The following is a 20594-nucleotide window of genomic DNA, read 5'->3' on the forward strand; positions in this document are numbered from 1 at the left end:
TTCGAAGTTAACCATGATTGTAAAACTTGTTGAAAAACTTCTGATTGTAGGGCCCACTCAACCAGATTCAGTTTTTGTCCGTCTCTGAATTTTCTGCCCTGGCGAAAAAAAAAGATAGTGGAGAGAGCTCCTGTGCACTACAGTGACATCTATAATCACAACCTGTCATTTGGCCACACAAAACAGCTTTTTTTCCCCACTAATAAAGCAAGTGACTTCGCAACAGGAAAACGGCATTGGAATCACGGTGAAAAGACATATACACACAGACACACACACACACACATACATACATACAATATCAAAGGTGATGGAACAAAAGATGATTTATCTTGATTAACAATCCATACATGACTTACTAGAAAGTAAATAGATAACAAGCATTAGCGCTCAAATCTGAGATGTTGCCCACAGAACGGATGATAATAATTCTCTAAAGATGTAATAGCATTGCCATGGAAGATACCCCTTTCGTTAAGACTCCAGGGCAGAAGACTTGCCAAAGGGTATGAAGCAAAGAACTGAAAATGAGCTCATTGAAAAGTAAGACAGAGATAAGCAACCACTGATGTCCAAGATGTTAAGAATTCCCTTGCACCCAAAACTTGTGGATTACTGATCTGGCTTTCAACTCCAATACTGGTCAAAAAGGAACATATTTTTCCCATACCCGAAAAATCCTTTAATAAAAACCTGTTCTCTGGTGATTGGCTAGAGGTGGTGAACTGCAGGAAGCTGACAGAGAAAGAGCCGTAGTAAGCTCACAGAGAGCAGGGAAGACTCGAGACTCAGCTTGTTTCCATCTGCTCAGTGTCAGCAGTCTCGTATTGGTCCCAAATCTGTGGCACTAGTTGGACATAGTAACCTTTACCTAGTCCTCATTGTACATCTTCCCCCATAACTACTGGCCCGGCACTATCATCTCAAGTCCTGGCATATGCTTTAAGAGATGCAGCTTTCGGTACCGGATGGAATTCGACCACCTATAATCACTCTTTTAACCTGGCATTGAGAGCAGCCAAATATTGCATGGACTCACAGCATACACAACCACCTGTCCTCATCTTCAGCTGCGATAACCTGCATGTTTCAGGCTGCAGCTTGGAAAAACGGTGGATATGAGGGGGTTTCGCAAAAATGGGGAGGGAAAGACCCATGATGTCCCCTGTACCACACTCCAGTTGTCACCAGAGGCTGATTAATGACTGCAGACTCACAGCACCGTATACAACAAACAACTATTTGCTGATTTTTTAGTCCCTTTTACATAATATGTCATGTAAAAGAAGGGGAGTAGCTAAGGATAGAAAGTGTTATAGCGAGAAGGAAGAGTTCTTTCTGTTCTAAATGGCCTCTTCCTAGAGGGTGGAGCCAACCTATTCCCTCTACTAGAGCAATCAAAGTAATTGCTGCAAGTGGCCACCAGCACAATTTTCTACAGCAGCAAGTTCCACATCTACTCAAATTAGACAATACTCTCATTTGACGAGAATGTTTAACTGCACCAAGTGTACCACTCATAACCTCCTCCACTTATATAGTTCCCCCTAACTCCAACTTGGTATAGATATTTATTGAGGAGGGGTGCACCCGGTCATATAATTGGGTAACCTTATTCAGCAAAAAGAAAAGAAAATGACCTTAAGGGGCACTCATGAATGGAAATAGACAACATATATATTTACATTGTATTGATATGTTAGTGACACTAAAATCACTCTTTATTATGTATCAATTTAGAACGTACTTCTAATAGCGAAATATTTAAAATTCGTAATTGGAAACATGCATTGATATATACAAAAATCAGTTAAAATAGACAATACCTTATTGTCTAGCCGCGAGGCTACTCTGATGTTCTTATATGATAATTGAATAAATATTTTCATAAAACCGCATTCACGGTATGGCAATAAACTCCAATTGTATACTGACACTCAATATGTATCTCCTATGTATAGTCAGGATATTTACACCTCTAATAGTGGGCTATTGATAGGTTAAATCTGACGGGGATTAATATCCCTCACATAAACCCTAAAGCCCCTTTTATTGTTAATAACGGTATTGCTACAAATAGGAAGTATGCCTAAATTAGATATAATGTTATTATTTACTCCTATAATCTAGACTCTAGCCTGTCTCTGATACCACTCCTAAACAGGTCTATGGAAGTGGTAACGTGGATCTCAAATCTCTACAGTACTGCAGTCTAGCTGTCTGCTGCAGTACTCTCATTTGGTCTTGTTGATATCAAGTAAAAGCAGATTAAGGGAATTGGACATAAACCATTGCACACAAAAATAAAAACACTTACTTCATCAGTCATTAGTGTAGCTATTGATCTTCCAATTTCATGATATTGTGCTGCCTTTCCAGTTGGACCCAATAATACAAACAGAAACCTGTTCAAAGAAGTATAGGATTAACGCTATTATGAAAGACCATAGAACTATGGGTTGTTTAAGTATAATCATAAACAATGTAATTCATGGGTTTATCTACACATAAGTAAAACAATAAACTATATACTGCCCATGTTCCCTGCTGTCGCCATTTGTTTAAACGCCGATTCCTTTTATCCCTCCCGCCAACTGCGTTTCCTATGGACCTCTCTATGTAGAAGCTAGCACAATGTGATTCCATTTGGACAACAATTTGTTATCCCATCAATCAGAGTATTGTTTTTACTACCTGTGAGCAGCATATAGTTAGTTTTACATTTTTTGAGGAGAAGTCCTTTAAGAAATAGATTGATACAAACAAACTATCGTTAAGTTTATCTGCATAACTGCATGGTCCAAAACTGACCAATTAGCAGGCTGCACGGCAGACGTGACACTCAGAGTTTTGTGTTGTCACTAGCTTTCTGGGAAACTCCATGACTTCAATTGTAGAACGTAGTTGTTAACACAAGTATGCATAGTTAACTAGCAAGTAGTAGTAATATCTTGTAGTTTAAAACAATATGCTTCTCTATATCATAATATACTGCTCTATGAAGCGATATGCGAGATGAACATTTTTAAATTAGGGCCGACATAGATTTAATCACACAGATGAGAAGAACAAATTTAATCTCTGCTAGATCCTGCATCAAAGAGAACACTGCAGTATTAGCAAGTGGGACAGTGGGAAGTCTATCAATGCATTGTCGGCAACAAAAGGATTATAGGTAAAATGTGCATTGGCTTCAAAGACTTCTTTTCTCACTAAGCAAACTGTGGATGGCACTACAAGTTCAGATTTCCCAGCATAAAATGCATCGTCTGGAAGTGTAGCCTATCGCGCGCAGGACACAATTGGATTTAAATTTAATTAGCTCATTGCTTGGACACTTTGCATAGATAAAAGGCTGTCAAATATTGATTTATGGATTACAGTGGCTGATAAAAGTCCACTTCACTGGGAAAACGCATAATAGAAATGTGAAATGCTCAATTGATTTTATATCACATGGATTCCATCAGCGATGGAGCGGAAGTGCCTCACTCCTTTCCCACACTAACAGCTCAAACTTTTCTATGGTCACAGTGAAACTGAAGCCACTTCCTAAAACAACCCAACTAGCATCTGTCCTACTAAAACCTGATGCAGTATGAATTATAGTTCAAAACAAGTTGCTCCTACAAAATATATACATGCATGCAAACCTTCCAGAAACTGACACAGAATTATTCTCTGCTGTAACATTTGCTGCTATGGCTTTCTAATAGGACACTATGCCAATAATCAGTAGAGAGCTAGCTCAGGAAACAAAGAACGCATAGGAAAATTAACTAGCTAAAAGTTTTGGCCATCCCTATCTAATATTATATTTCATGAAGCAGCAATGTATATTGTGGTTAACTGTTGAATAATTATATGTAGAGTCACAGAGAATAACAGTCTCAGGCTTTCGAGTGTTCCATGATACTAAGGGATACTATCTGGGCCTTCTGCCTCAGTGAAGCTGTTGTCCTACTTGTTCCTGAGGATGAGTTACTATTTACCAGTTGGTTGCAATTACTGATTTGTCCATGCTTTGTGGAGGAGGTGGATGTCTGGAACCTATATCAAAATGAAAGTCATCTATGGCATACCCATGTTGGTGGGAAACTATTTTGGCCTCCTGACAGAGCAAAGCTTCACACTGACTCACTATTAGGTTTGTCAGAGAAGTTTCATAAGGGTCAACAGGGTACCCATTAGTAGTACCCAACTGCTGCTACGACTACAATTAACCTACTGCAAGGAGCTGAACCACATAATCCCCTGTGGTTCAATTAGAAAGAAAAGGACATTAGGTATAATCAGATACTGGCTGAGTATTGAAAAGGCAGTACCAACAACCCTATGTCAACCCAGAAGTATGGTAATCTTTATCTACTCTTAGGTCCAGGTGGCAATCTCCTGGACACACGGAAAAGTAGAGCTATATCATCAAGAATATTGTATTATTTCTAAAGAAATGCTTGAAATAAAAATGAAAAGTTTACATGGTATGTTGAATGGTAAATGTTGTTTACCTTGTTGGGATTGGTACTTCTGTGAGTCCTGAAAGTAGAACTGCTGGACTTAATCTCACAAAGGCAATAATTGGCCGCTCCAAAAACTCCACTTCTCCCACTAAAATATTAGATGCTTCAGAACCAGGGGGGATTTTCTTCATGAAGTTCATATCAACCTAGGAAAAAATATACGCTCCAAATTCTATATCTATATATTTTAAATTCTTTAAATTAGCAGATGAATTACCTGTGTGTGGTGGGGGGAGGGGGGGCACTAACTCTGATCAAAACCAATACATGAAAAACATGTGAATTTGAAGCAGCTAGTAGATTTCACCACCAAGCATTCTGTCAGCTTTTAAACATTGACTTTTTTGTCAACCTAATGTAGGTGCTTTGTAATCTTTAGATTTGGAAATGATTACAAATATAATTTGTATTCTGCAAAAAATAATAGCAGGAAAAGCTCCACTGTTATATGGTGGATAGCCAAACACACAAAATTAATTGTATGTATATATATATATATATATTTATTACACACACACACACTATTACACTGACAGATATACTCGCCAATCAGATATGGAAATATATACTTACTATACATTTACAAAAACAGCACGTTACAATATTTAGAAATAAATGAATAGAACCCAGTGTTGATATTATACACAATATGCATGCTACTATTGAAGCTTTCATCAATGAAAGACGTAGTTAAAAAGAACAGATTTATATGGTTTGTTGAAAAGAATATGGATCCAATGAATGATTTGGTCATATGTGTATAATAACTGGGACTACAGCACAAATGAGTCTTCGCTAGCAGACAATGTGACATGATTTGCACTTGACATGGCTTTCTGCAGGAACTTACAGTAGACCGCTTACGTCCCATAACAAACGTGCCACAATTACAGTGCCAGGAGTCATAATCCTGCTCGTCGGGGGTGAAAAGAAAGGGCCAAGCAAAAACATGAACACCGTCATAAATGTATTGCCAAGTCAAGGACAACACAATTTTCGAAGACCCATCCGCAAATAGATCAGGCTTATTATTATTCAATATTAAATAGTGCAAGCAGAACACCTCAAAATAGTTGCAAAGAACAATTATATACTGTCGTCCTTACCAGCTAATCAGATATCAGCTTTTAGCAGTCTAGTGAAGTCAGACTAATGAAAGCTGATTGGTTGTGTTAGGTTACAACACATATCAGCTTTCATTAGTCAGACTATACCGGAGTGTGAAAAGCTGATAACAGCTTGGTTGTAAGGACTTTAATACATATGTGCTCTTTGCCTCATGTTACTAAATAATTCTAAATGGTTTTACTATTTCACCAACAAACTATAACAAACTGAGCATTTGTTTGTGGACAATTACAGACAAACATCTAATTTTTCTTCACTGTTACAAATACATTTGTTTGGTCTGTTGTTCCTTTGGGCTACCTTTGTAATTTTTGGCTGTCAAAACCACACCCCCTATAATTGTAATCGGAGAGGATTATCACAAGAGCTAGACAGGCAGGAGGACATTGGGAGGCGACATCGAGATTAAAGGCAAAAGAGAAAGTAAGACTTTTAAAAGCTAGGTAAACCTCTGCTACAGGATAATCATTATTACTATACATTCATGCTTTAATTCTTTCATTACAGAATTACAATAGGAAAAACCAAGTTAGCATGCCCTTAAGATGGGATTCATAGGGAAGCATTAAAATCTCTCTGGAGGGGAGTTCGTATTACTGCCTACCAAATACACAGGCTCAGACTGTCAGCATGTCATGTGATGGCAAAGGGGGAAGTAGGAGGGGAGGATTCTACAGTGCAGACAGAGCTCCGAGGGAAGTTTCAGAACCTCTCTGCTTACATGTGCCATGTCACTGTCCTTAGTCATGGCAGTCACATAACATTGTGGAAACTCTGCAAAATTATACATCATTAATAGAGGCCTGACGAAACAGACCGGGGACAAATTATAATTACAAAATATTTTTCTTCTAGCCTACCAAAGTGATCTATGCAAAAAATGTTTTTCATGGGATTGCTGCTTTAACCTATCCATTTTTCAACTGTGAGAGGAAATTTCAGCATCCAGAGGAATCCCACGTAAGCATGTGGAGAACATACCCAACGCTGATGGGCAGCAAATTCTGAAGACAATGTCACAAAATTAACATCCTCCTGTTTACAATATTAGAGTCTGTTTAGTTGTATTCAATTAATAAATACACCTAATAAATACACTTGTGTTTTTCTTTTTAAATGGGACATTACGTCTTTACTTGTTGTTTTTTCTTGATTCACGGTATGAATGCCCTAATAAGTGCATTGTGTCCAAGATGCAAGGAAATAACATGATTTTTTTTTTTTTACACCACTGTATATAAATGTATTATTGACGGCTACGCAACTCTCCCCTGCGCAACTTAAAACAATAAAATAAGTTACAATTACCAGTAATTCTGATATTTTTTGATCAGTCAAAATTCCCCAAATCAGGGAATAAAACGGTAAGTGGAAACACTACATACAACCGTTCGTAGGATTTCAGACCTCAGTAAATAGTGAGCTGATGATACTAGGTAAGCAAAACTGTTCTTTGTTTTATTTCAGTGATAGACTTGAGTGCAAAAGAACATTTTGGACCATGTGTCTGATCTGTCATAAAAATCAATTTCCTGAAAGTTCTCTGCTCTGCATAATAATGCGTACTGCGACAATGTGCATCGAGTGGCATGCTACCCTGTATATCAGGCCTGGCCAACCTGTGGCTCATCCGGTGTTGTGAAACTGCAAGCCCAGGCAATATATGAAAAACAAATATACATTAACACTCCGTCAAATATTGGGGTAGATTATGAAATGGATGATTGCAGCAAATATATAGCTTTTTAGAGAAGTTTCTCAGCAACTTATAGATATCCATTCACAGTTAGTCTACAAATACCATTCTCAGCCAAACAAGCTATAAACTGCTATAGTGGACAAATTAAAACCCAAAATATTAAATATTTGATTATAGATCCCACCAAGCTTTCCGTACCTTACTAAAGTCAACTGTGCTGTTCTCCTGGCTGCCCCCAGTTCCGTTCCGTTTCAGCTCTGCCAATCTGCCCATATCCAGGTTTCCTGGTATTGACTGCGGAGAAGATAGCAGGCCTAAAAACAGATATATGTCATTAGATAGGAATTTGTGTTTCTGCGCACCCTATTGATAGAAGAAGCTTGTGGGGCGGTTTTACAGATGACAAGTTTGAATATGCATCTAGATGCACAGGCACAATAATAAATGTACATTCACTAGTAGTGATATACATATTGTGACAATCCAAGGACAATTTTGACAATGTTACTAGTGGTTAGTTTAGTTTAGACACTTCCTGTGTTCATGCTCACAAAAATGACAATATCCATTAACTATGCTTCAGAGAACAATGGCATTAGATTTTCAAAAGAAAAGCTTTACTACAAATTAGAAGAGAAATATAAGCAACGGTATAACCAGACCTGGAAAATACCTTGTTCAAAAGCTACTGTAGTGCAGATGGTCATTATAGAATGGGAGAATGCCGAACTGGAGTTTATAGTGAACATTTCCACTTAACTGAAGCAATTTAAAGTTGCATAGCAACTCTCTGTAGGTAAAGCCATTATGCTGAAGAACACAGACCTAAAGGGTGTATGCTCCAAGTAACCAACATAAACCCTGCCCTTAGAATTGTATTTGAAGTTTTCAACGAATGATAATGTAATCCTCAAACCTTCCTGTTTACAAATTCCAATTGCTATTAATCTATGATAGTATTATCCGACAGCAAGGTTTTAAGGATTTAATTAATTAGCTTTTATGTTTAAAAAAACACTAGGGTAAGGATTTAACTGAAAGTAATGTTTGTCAAATCACACAGAAAATTGTATTATTACTTTATGCTATGTGTGTTAAGTTTACTGGCAATGGCAGTTATTTTTAGCAAAAGTATTTTGGAAAATTTTAAAATTACTTAAATATTGTAAATGTATCTTTATTAGGAATATCTCAAAGATTAAAAATAATTTACAATTGATTTATGCTTTTAAACATTTATCCATAAGAAATCGGCATCCTCATCAATTATTTAGACTGCGCTACAGAATCCGCAACGCAACAAATCTAGTAAATGACTTCAAGTTGTTCCATGTCAAAATATCTATATAACTAGATGAAACAGAAAGGCTCATTTACGAACCCCCAGAAGTGAGGACCCACACCACTTTGTTTCCACTACTGTGCCCTCCTCCTGGCTCTTTGGAACGGCCCCTGGCAAATCAATCTTAGACCAATTTTGCTGGTTAGTGGATCCAGCTGAAAATACACATTGTGGAAAGAGTGAAATGTCACTTCCAAGTCCAACCAAATAACACTTCAGGAACATCCATTCATTCAGATTAACGGTTTTGCTTTAATTTCCTAAAATACTGCTTGCTCTAGCCTTTTTTTTTTTAGATCTCAAATGAATAATGAGTGAGGAGACATTGGGACTTTATCTTGTGCATTCCTGCATACACGGTCATATCGACCCACAAATCCGTGCGCTAACCCGCAAACGGGTGCATTTGTGCAAAAGCAAGTGTGTAACCTCACAAAAGAGCATTTGCACTTTCGTAAATGAGCCTTGATCTGAGGGTAGTTACCTAACCCATTTTTTAAGGGCCTAACCATTAGAAATGGGAGTAGGGCTTAATTTGTAGAGATATGAGTGACCTGATCAGCAAAAAGTTACGGATCAGACAGTTGCCGATATTGTCAAGTTGGCACTAAACCCCGATTTGCTAATTTCACAACCACAAACTGCATAGGTAACATTGTAATAAACAGTCTAGACATGCATTTCACTGTGTACACTAAAAGCAAGTGTTGCATTGGCAATGTCACTGGTGATCCTCCCAGGTAGACAGTTCATGCTTTAGGCATTATCGTTTCAGGTTACAGTGAAGAGGAACAGGGAACATAAATAAGGTTTAGTTGATAACTTTATATCAACAGCTAGCAATGTGACATATGTGTTGCAAGAATGTATTTATAGATCACACAAAAGCTACATAGATTACATACTGTACTTTACCAATAATAGAAAGTAATGTAGTATTTGTAGCACCAGGTTCATGTATATGCTACCAACGCACCTAGCATGCCTGAGCATTACCTGAGAGGGGCACATGCTAAGTACAGCATAACGTCTGCATGACCCGTGATGACAGCTTGGAGATCTCCATACAAATGCAATGCGGTTAGGACAGCAAGCAGAACACCACACAAACATTCCGAGATTATATTTATATAAAACATACGGTGGTTTTAGACAGAAGACTGCAGTACCTTTTTCAGAAATATTAGACTATATACCATAATAGACATTGCTAATTAAAAGGCATTTAGTAGGATTGCTGTAATAATTGACGTGTGGAAGTTAGTATGTCCCTATTTAGTAGCATCCCTGACCAGAAATAGAACACTTTCAAAGGTTAAGACAATGTGTAAAACTCCATCTATTGTGATTTGAGAGTGCCCATAATTCCCCTTGGGGTACTGCCCAGCATCTGTCCAGCAGAGAATTATGGGAGTTGCAGGTTGCCAGACAATGGAAAACAAAACACACATCGGTTCCTGCACAGAATATAATTTTATGGCTACTTTTATATCTCTCACTGGTAAAATGTTTATATATTATAATTAAGCAGACAGGTTAATTAACAATGCAAGGATATTAGACTACTAAAACTCTTTACTGCGTACCATTCTTCATGTACGTGCTTTTGTCTACATTCTAATGCTCAGGAAGCATTACTGGGGGAGAAACTAAAAATACTTTTCTTAGAAACAGAACCATAACAATATTCATTTTTTTGTTTTAATATCCATACAATTCTATCTTCAGTGTTCTCCCCAGGACCCGTATCCCTGGTGCTCCACACAGCTGTTTTCACTTGCCACTCAGCTCTTGAAGCCAAACAGAGTACTATTATAATAGAATAAACCATTGTTTCTCCTATTAGAATGGGCACTATGTGACCACTACAGCCAGCAGTGTGCGTTAGACCACTGACCACCAGTCCTGGCAGGTGTGGGCAATGATCTCCAACATTTTCAATATTAGTACAAAGTATTAGAACTGCCCCCACCCGGCTACTTCTTAATGCCATTCGGCTGGCAAAATTTTCTGGGAGAACACTGATCTTTAAAAGTATGCTATAAACTAGTTATAAGAACTTGCTCAAATAAGAATTTACACTTTCAATAAGTTGCTAATATAGTAAACAATTTGTGCTTGCTATTGGTTTAAGATGCTGTCATTTAAAAATCATTTACAGCCATTGTATCTCATTTTAGAAGTAGAGGCAAAATGATTGCAAATACATTCCCAGGAATCTTATTTTTTTTTAGTGGGTTGATTGTTCCTCTAAACTTTCTGTTACGTCCACGTAAGTCTACAGTGGAGTCGGTTATTCTGTCGATGGAACTACTCTTCAGTCTATTAAATCACTAGGAACTAGTGTTATCACCAAGACCTGAGGCACTCTGATCTTGGTGCCTCAGTGATGTCTCCGGTTACTATAGAACAGACAGACTAAATATCGGCACAGCCCAAATGAATTAAAAAAAAAATAGTTTTTTATGGTAGTGGCACCAAAATGCTTTAGGAGAAAGGTTTTGTATAAGGATTGCACTGCAGATGGAAAAATGCATGCACATTAAAGCAATCTGGTAAGTTGTAGTAAATAAATGATGCCAATTACATATGCTTAAACAATCATTGTGCTCAAAAGCATTCCAGTGTGAGTGATTCAGCTGCAAGGTGCACCACACAGGTAGAGGAGCAATAGTTGCCTGGTTCAATATCACCATGGTCTTCCTTCCTTATGTCCGAGACTTTCGGATTCTCTGTATCTTCCTCTGGTGGATGAATTATTACAGTGGGGATAATATCACCAGTAAATGACTGCGTCTCTGGGACCCACTGCTCACTCTGCTGAGAACTTGAAGACTGCAGCCGACTGAGTTTAGGGCTGGAGGGTGGCGTGTTTTGGGGGGATGGTACAGGGGTCGTACGCCTGGAGCCAGCTGGGGTTCCAACTCTCGAGGGAGGAAGAAGATAATTGAGGAGAAGGGATAGGCGAGATTCGGCTCGCAATGAGTTACGGGAGGCTGAAAGGCCTTCCCCTGAGGTAAAACAAGAAAAAGAATAAAAAACAAAAACAGTGTTTTTTGTTGTGTCTTCCACAAATCAGCCCTTATTTTCACATACGGACACATTTTTGATTAAATATTCCAGACACAAGCTTAGTATTAAGAAAGACATGCATGATGAGAACATCATGGACAGGTTGTGAAAACAGGTTTTATACACTCACACAATTATCAAACTAAGGTGTGTTTGCAAAGGAAAACAAAAAAACCAAAAAAAACGGACATATAGTTCAAGTTAACATCTATGAAACGTGTGTTATAGAAATTCTAATACTGTTTGTTGAGTTCAAACAAAACACCAATAACAGAAGAGCAGGTGGCTGCTTTACAAAGGAAAGATTACATTCAATTTTAGACAACTTTTCCCATTCAATTAAATACTTGCACAAATGCATTAATGGTTCCATTTTTACATTACAAGCTGCTTGAGCTACTTACTATTGTGTATACACCTACAGCAATGCAACACTGCATTGGCTGAGAAGTGTTATTGTGCAGTATTGGATACCAAATTTAGCCAATATTTACAAAAATATAAGGAAAAAATGGGCAATATTTATGAAAGTTGTTCTGCAGGTAACAGCTGAAAAGGTGGAGTTGCCTATAGCAACCAGTAATTTGTTTTATAATGTATATTAGAAAATACACAGATATAATTTGGTTGATTGAGCAGCGGCACATTTTCTTCTTACTGTAAATGTCCCCCTATATACACACACAACTGTTGGGTTGGCAGAATTTGATTCACATTCCTTAACGACAAGAATGTATGTGCTTACTTGTATTGGGTAAATGGATTACTTTGTTCATACTTGTTTCAAAGTCCCAAATCAAGTAAAACACTTCTACGAGTCCAATTGCATTTATCCTATTACTCTGGGTGCCCGATTCAAAAGATTTGGGGTTAAAAGAGATGGGACTCCGGAAAGCCTTAATTTGGTATGGGCTATAAGGTATTGTGTACATCCTACTATAAAATATAAGGATATTGAAGGGCACCAAGGCCTGTGACCTTCTGTGTACATTAGGTCCTTAAAAAAAGTATAAATATATGGTTCCAAAAATGATACATGATGGTTATAAAGTACTTGTGCAAATTTAACCTCATTTAATAGTACAGTAAAAAACAATAATGACCTACATGCATTACATAAATACCTGAAATGATTACTAGATCTCAAATATAGCAGATACATTATAAAACTGTTCTTGAGATTATTATTAGAGTTCAGGAAGACACAAATGCAGTTTACGGCAGTAAATTAAAAGCATCACAGTGCATTTGTAAAGCTCATTAATGCTCAAGGTTAATAATCAATTATCCCAAATCCTTCACTGTTCAGTCACTGAATTGACATTGTTCCCTAGGTCAGGACATTACCAGCAGTATATGAGAATAACCTAATTAAAGATTCTTTCTGTAATGTACTACCCTACCCTGTGAACTCCGAATGAAAACCATTAGAAATGGCTGTGAAAATATTATATAATGCAATTGTCTGAACATACGTTCAGTTATTTACTATTGAGTGAACTATTATAAGTGACTGATAAAGTGGATCTATAATCTCAACATAGACCATATTAACGATCTTTGAAATATCAAACTATTATTACAATTTAAAGGATTCCTTTCCCAAAACCCAAGGTGACCAGACACATTTCATTAAACTAATATGATCTTTCTCCTCCTTTAGTTTTGTATAGAATGTCAGAGGCATTTAGGGAGGGTCTGCAACTAAATGAAGGACGAGTTAAATCAAACAGTATCTAAAAAATTAACTTCTATAAAAACAAAAAGTAGCATGTTACATATATAGCGTTTAAAGGATTTTATTATGGTCTGTGTACAGCTGATGAATACTGTGAAACCCACTGGCATATGCCCACCTGCACATTTCCACATTATATTATTCTGCTACTGTCTTCCTCTACCTTTAACAGCAGAAGCCAAGGTGATTGCCATTGGAAATAAGTTGGGGAAAATAGGATCATAGATTATATATAGGTTATAACACAAAAACTTTAGCTCAACCATGAGTAGCCCCAGTTTTGTGTAAAGGTCACTTAAACCTGGACCTATAATTTTAAATGAGGTGAGCAGCCCTTAAGTTGGTGGATTGTTATTTAAAATAACTGGGTGTCAGGGAATGGGAGTTTTGGGATGTTCCTAGATGGACATGAGATATAATGGCATTACTTAATCACTAGTTATCCTCTGCTCCTATACAGGGAAGTGTCTGCAGGATATTAATAATATGTACTGGTATTATGTAACTTCAATAACAATAATTTGACATATGCACTATTTATGAGATGTGTTTATTTTGGTATAATAAGCGGTATGTTTGCTTATGTCAGTATGTATGTTTATGGAAATAATATACAAGTTCTGTTTAACATATTTATGATAATGATATGTGTATATTTGGGTGTATGTTACATAGGTAACAATTTAATCTAGTATTTGTTTAGTATTATATTTTAACTTTCCCCTTGAAAATCCCAAATTTACTTTGAATTTAAAGTCTTTTTGCATTGTACATGTATTACATTGTACATGTAATACTTTAACATAAAACATTTTAAACTGAAAAAATGAATGCAAAACAAAGTATAAATTTTGCTGGTTCAATCACTATTTGACAGTCACTCAGAGTCCACAGACAAAGTCAGTTCCATTTGTCATGTAACTGCCCAGAATAATTAAATTATGTTCTGCTTAACAGCACTCACAAAATGACATTTGGTGGAAACTCATTAATTAGCAGTAAGTAAATGACACATTCAATTAAAAACATTTTCAAAATAAGACAACAAAAACCATGAAAGAATCACATAACAGAAAGACTAAAGCAGCAGCCAAATCATATAAGAAAACTAAGGCAGATTAAAAATCAAAGTATAAGCTCAGATTTTTGGTATGAAATGAATAAAAAAATATGCAATGTAATACACTGCACACACACGGACTAAGCAAGCTCTCTGAAAAATGATTTTGGCAGAAAATGGTTTAGCCTCACTTTCCACATGGCAGATAAAAGGATTATAGCAGATGTAGACATGTTAATTATGCAAGCAGTTCATTAAATTTTAGCAAAATAAAAAGCTGGGCTGCTGCTTTAAGTATAGTGGAAAAAGAAGCGAAATAGGTTAGAATAAGCTGCTTGTGACAACTTATCTCACCGTTTCGTTCAAGCAAGTGAGGATCAGAATGTTTCTTGCCTATGTCAGCGAAGGACCGCACCAATGGGATACGATTACTCAGCTTCTTCTCATTCTGATGGTGATGCCTTTTTAACAGAGCTTCTCTGACTATCTCCCTCATGGAATCATCCAGCTGACCTGATGCAGTCATGTTGTCCAACACCATATCTGTGAAGAAAGGATTTCCAAAGTTATTTACACTTTACTTACAGATTACAAGGTTATGAGAACATTCTAGGCACTAGAGCTGCTTACTAAAGGCCAGACAGATGAAGCCCTTCAAGGCTCAAGTGTTGGTGTCATGCATTCCTGTCTGAAACTTTTCTAAATACATTACTTTATCTTTTTAGCTCCCTTCTTTTTTTTTTTTAAAAAGTGTCTGGTTGCATTTTATCTTCATCACCTGCTCATCCGTGTGTATACTGTTTATTAGCCAATGAGATTATTGGAATGTTCACAGTGAGCAAGAAGACACAGACCAAGGGCTAGATTTACTAAGCTGCGGGTTTGAAAAAGTGGGGATGTTGCCTATAGCAACCAATCAGATTCTAGCTGTCATTTTGTAGAAGGTACTAAATAAATGAAAGCTAGAATCTGATTGGTTGCTATAGGCAACATCCCCACTTTTTCAAACCTGCAGCTTAGTAAATCTAGCCCCAAGAGTTGCACAGTGGAAGGAGCAAAGTCCCAATAGCACAAAGTAGTGATGCGAGTCTCCTGTCACATGATGCTGGAGGTTTGTGGTGTCAAACCCACCTCGGTGCACCCAACTTGTGTATGTAGTGAAACAGGGTTGGTTATTTTGGCAGGTCCGAGATACAACATAAAGCCGCTACCTGAAACAACAGTTTTAAAGACAGAGAATATAACGATGCAGAGTATAAGCCTAAACACGGCACCTGGTGAAATAAATGCATTGATGAAAAGTACAGAACAACATCACAAAGATATATTTAGTAAAACTGCAAGAGGGCATGCAAATAATTAAAATTCTTTTAAGGTAGACAACCCCATTAATACATTATTAAGTGTGAACACTGTAGTAGGACCATGTAAATTTAACATGTGGGCAACCCCATGCACAACCAGTTGCATATACTTCTGAATGGAGTATAAAAAAAACATGTATTTTTCCTTCATTAACGTCTTTGGTAAACTTTAAAAAAAAAAAAAAAAAAAAATTAAAAATGTAAAGAGTACAGAAACCTGACAGAGGAGGATTGTGCTCCTGGTTATAAGCCAGGAGCACAATCTAACAGCAGAAACCATTGCATGATGATGGGTACAGGCTTAACAAGTTTGACAGTTTACAACCATGTCTCTGAAACAAATGAATACTTTCAAATATTGACAGGAGTAGAGTTGCTTGCCTAAAGTCAACAGACCGACAGGTGCGAAGCTGAAAAAAAAGATTAAAACAACAAACACGTAGCACACCCTTACTGACATTAACAGGTAGTATCAGCCATCCAACCATATGTCTATTCAGCAGCAGAAATAAACTAATGATAGTATTATGGCTGCTGATTTGTACAGCGCCACAGTGCTCTACAGCAAAATACAAAAGATGTGAAAGAACATATCATAACATTGCATTATAACCAACATTAAACCCATTCTTAATAGAGAGGTGATCCAAATACTAGTGAATATAGTAAGTTTCTAGTTTGATCAGGCAATCGCAGCTAGGAGTAAAGTCTACATAAGAAGACTCTGCACGGAGGGTTGGAAATGGGTCGCATGTCTTAATAAGTATGCCAGCCGTTCTACTTTAAGTAAACCAATGGGGAAGTTGTCCATCATAACAGAATACTAAGCAGAGGTTACAGGTAGCGGTCAGCACTCAACTATTATTTTTTTATTATATGACCATGTCAAGACATGTCCGCAGTAAACTATTGTTATTCTAATAAATAACCAAGGAGATATAAAACAAATGTAGGTGGCCCGTTCAATCAGATATAAGTTAACAGTAATTTTAGTGGATTAGAGCATTGGAAGATATACTTCTATTAAACTAGCCTATATAGTTTCCTACACTTGTCCTATTGCATCTGGAAGCAAATATTGTATGTTATACATTAAATATGTTCACAAAAACCTAGAAATAAAGTCACACCTCTAGGGCCTGATTCATTAGTGATCTTATCTTGTGCAAAAGTTAAGATGCTTATTTTTAAGAAGAAACGGGGAGACAAGAGTGAAGTGAAGATGGATTTTCATCTTAACTTAAGAAATTCTTCACTTGCGAAGTGGATTTTGCTTCTTATCTCCTTTTTTGAGCATGCACAGAGTGGATTTGCTTAAGATAAGCAAAAAACGGCAGATAAGATCACTAATGAATCAGGCCCCTAGACTTTATTTAGATACTAAACATATATCAAAAGTTAAGATGCAACAAAAAAAGGACATTAAGTTAAATACTTTGGCATATTATCTTCAAAAGCAAAAACACACAATGTAACAAAACTCCTGTCTGCATAATAACACTGATGTCTCATCTCCTAGCTCCTATTTTCTCACTCTGTATTGAGTTGTACCAATTACAGGGAATGTTAGGTTGAAGCACAATCTGTCATTCAGTCCCTTCACACAAAGTTCACAGCACAGCATCTCTTTTTGCTCTCATACATCCCAACATTACAGGAGCCAAAAAAAGCTGACAGAAAGAAACACAAACTCTCTACATTTTATAATGGGAGCAGACAGCGACATGAGCTATATTTTCTTCCAAAAAATACACAAGAAGTCTAATGATAAAAAAAACAAACAATAAAACTGATCAATGCAAATACAATGATGCATGAAAGTAAAAAAGAAAAACAGAAATAGGAGGTTTTGGCAAATTTAGGTTGACTGGATTAATGTCCGTCTCTCTTGTTTCTTCTGTTTAGACAGTGGGAGCTGTATGAAGCCAACAAGCACAGGCATCAAGAAGAATGCCCAGTGTACACTGGTGTGGTAGAATATGGACCACACAATCACCAAAATGTAGAAATGCAGAACAAGACAGGCTGAAATTGCCGACTTGTCCAAGCTGTAATGGGTCACGCCATAATTTCCATAAATGGCACAAGGCCGCTATACAGTAATACCGCTATACAGTAATATTGTGACAGTAATTTACCTGCAATTTCTTCTATGGTGCTGGCTCTCATGTCCAACATTACTGTGCCATTAAGAATGCAGCTCCTCAGTTCGAAGAGGCTGTGTAGTGAGAGTGTGGCCACATAAGGCTTACTCCATCTGTCTCCACCATCTTCAACATCTTCTTCGAACTTAAGCCACCTAAACAAAAAAAATAAATACATTACATGTATATTGTGTGCCAGAAAGAAAGACTGCTGGCGTCATTTCCACGGTGCAGAAGTGCTGAAACCCACTGCAACCAACTAGGAGCTTTAGATGGTCCAGTACAAGTCACATTAAAGCATGTCCCATTTATTGCTATGGGTTACTTTACTAGAACTTTCACATATTCACCATGATGGATCCGCTTTCAAACTGGATATTTACACCATGTTAGTAAATCACTTCCGATACTGTGTTGAAGCAAAGGTCAAAAAAGGAATATCCATATACACTGTAGACAACAAAAGCTTTAAGCTAGTGACACACATGTGCTTTGTGTACCCAAGTTTAACATTCAGCACTCAAATGCTCTATTTGCTTGCATGCAGCAGGCACGGCGAACGTCAAGTCCTGACTCACCAGCCCAAGTAGGCGCTATGAACAGGTGTCCATGTTCACACTGTCTGCTTTGTGCAGGCAAATACATGGTATGAATGTAAAGTTTCATATGCAGGCATGCAAAGCTCCCACTGCCACAAGCTGTAATGGGAATTAAATGTTTGTAACCTGTTGCTTAGTCTATAATTTTTAGTATTGAAAGGTATTAAGCAGTAAAAACACAGGTTTGTAAACATGTTTCTGTACATTTTTTAATTAGCATTAAAACAGTGTAATTATTCAACTGAACAAAAGAAAAATGTGCCCTGCTATACTAAAAATGTATTACACACACTTCATCGTGATTTAAAATACCTTTATAAAATCCAATGTTTTATATTTCATAAATTTAATGCTTTAGTTGCTCCAAATCTGTCAGAGACGACCGATCACCTCTTCCGGCAGGACCAAATGCTGCGTTCCATCAATACGGGCAACAAGGTCACGGCTGCTCCCACATACAGAGCTGCTTCTAACAGATGATATAATGTGTTTTGCTTGTTGATGTCATCTATACAGAGACAAGGCTATATCCCAGCTCCAAGTGTTTGGTATGGGGTCCAGTTCCACAGTTTACGTTAATATACTGCCTCCTCACCCACCATTAACCACTATTATTTATAAATGTACTGAACAAAGAACACAATAAAATAAAAAAGAAGATCTCTCAATTTTAAGTCATTTCACTCTATTGTAGCTTTATTTATCTTATCCTATTTCCCTTTTACTATCTTTACTTTTAGCATCTTAGATGTCTTGATCATTACATTACATAATGCAGGGGTTGTATCCAAGGAATGATTTCATACAGGGGAGCCTTTTCATAGGTTGAGGTAGGGGTCATGTGATGCTCTCTTATTGGGAAAGTGTGTGAACATTTCTGAGAAGGTGCAACATTAAGCTTCGGCAACTTGTGGCTCTCCAGCTGTTGTGAAACTACAAGTCCCAGAGTGCCCTGGCAGCCAGTTGTTTGACTAACAAAGAGGGTTTTATCTGATTTGATAAAAGTACGATCTCAAGATTTATTCAGCACCTTAATCAAATACAGGCAATAGACAATGGTGAAAATCTAACTCTTGCCTGGAAACAAGACAACATCCAGAGACCACTCACCTTGCAGTCTCCTTCCACTCGCATTCTACGCCATCCCGAAAGCAAAGTTCATCCATTTCTGTGAAGAGGTCATGAGGGATATGTTCTTCATCATCATCCTCGGTGCCCAGAATAAACTGCACACGCTGTGATGGAGTATCTGCACAGGGGGAAAGCAGCAAACTGATAGTAAGAAACTTATGTGTTAACCTAACAAAGAAAGATTTATTTACATATATTTTTATGAATCTTACAGAAGCTTCGAGCAAGGAACAGACTAAGCTGTAATGCTGGTGTGGGAACCCAATTACTGAAGGCTACAAAATACTCTGCTATAGAACAGGAGTACCCAGGTCAGAGGTCATGGCTCTAAAAAACACAGCTTTCATACTGCGTTGCTGTATCACCCTAGTACACTAATAAAATACATTTTTCTTGTTTTAAAAGAACCATCAAGTCCAGAATTATTCAGATGTAAAAACATTGTTCAGCATTAACCTGCATTCAACTGCAGCTCCATAAAAACATACAGTACACTCCACTACTGATAACTTCCCAAATCTTCGGGACAGATTTCTAATGGCATCTGATACAGGTCGAAAAGATAAGACTGCAGTCAGTTATTGAGTCAAAACTTTCCTTGTACTGTGCCTGAATCAACCAATCTACTCAATGCATTTAACTGTAAGACTGTCAATCAACCACTGCTTGCAAAGCTAGAGAAACAACTCCCTCTTAGCGGCAACTTGCTGCAGAGGGGGGAAAAAGTTTGATGGACTTATAATTGTATTATACATAAATATTATTCAGATCATTAATACACAGCCATTGATATACAT

The 20594-nt window shown here is 37.3% G+C and overlaps 1 protein-coding gene across 12 annotated transcripts in view; it reads right to left on the reverse strand.

Moving 5' to 3' along the window:
- The window catches only part of SLC4A7 (solute carrier family 4 member 7), a 105164-nt gene that overhangs the window by 33197 nt on the left and 51373 nt on the right, over nucleotides 1-20594 (reverse strand). For 3 of the 12 annotated variants that reach the window (XM_075212360.1, XM_075212358.1, XM_075212359.1), the window contains exons 4-11: nucleotides 19777-19915; nucleotides 18062-18222; nucleotides 14914-15102; nucleotides 11368-11700; nucleotides 7546-7661; nucleotides 5371-5430; nucleotides 4509-4666; nucleotides 2318-2405 (exon numbers count right to left, since the gene is read on the reverse strand). In XM_075212360.1, coding sequence (XP_075068461.1) covers nucleotides 2318-2405; nucleotides 4509-4666; nucleotides 5371-5430; nucleotides 7546-7661; nucleotides 11368-11700; nucleotides 14914-15102; nucleotides 18062-18222; nucleotides 19777-19915 — 1244 coding nt within the window. The remainder of the gene's footprint in view (nucleotides 1-2317; nucleotides 2406-4508; nucleotides 4667-5370; nucleotides 5431-7545; nucleotides 7662-11367; nucleotides 11701-14913; nucleotides 15103-18061; nucleotides 18223-19776; nucleotides 19916-20594) is intronic. The other 9 variants (XM_075212361.1, XM_075212362.1, XM_075212365.1 and 6 more) reach the window with 5 other exon arrangements.

This window comes from Mixophyes fleayi, chromosome 5 (assembly GCF_038048845.1).
Source record: "Mixophyes fleayi isolate aMixFle1 chromosome 5, aMixFle1.hap1, whole genome shotgun sequence".
Classification (NCBI taxonomy): domain Eukaryota; kingdom Metazoa; phylum Chordata; class Amphibia; order Anura; family Limnodynastidae; genus Mixophyes; species Mixophyes fleayi.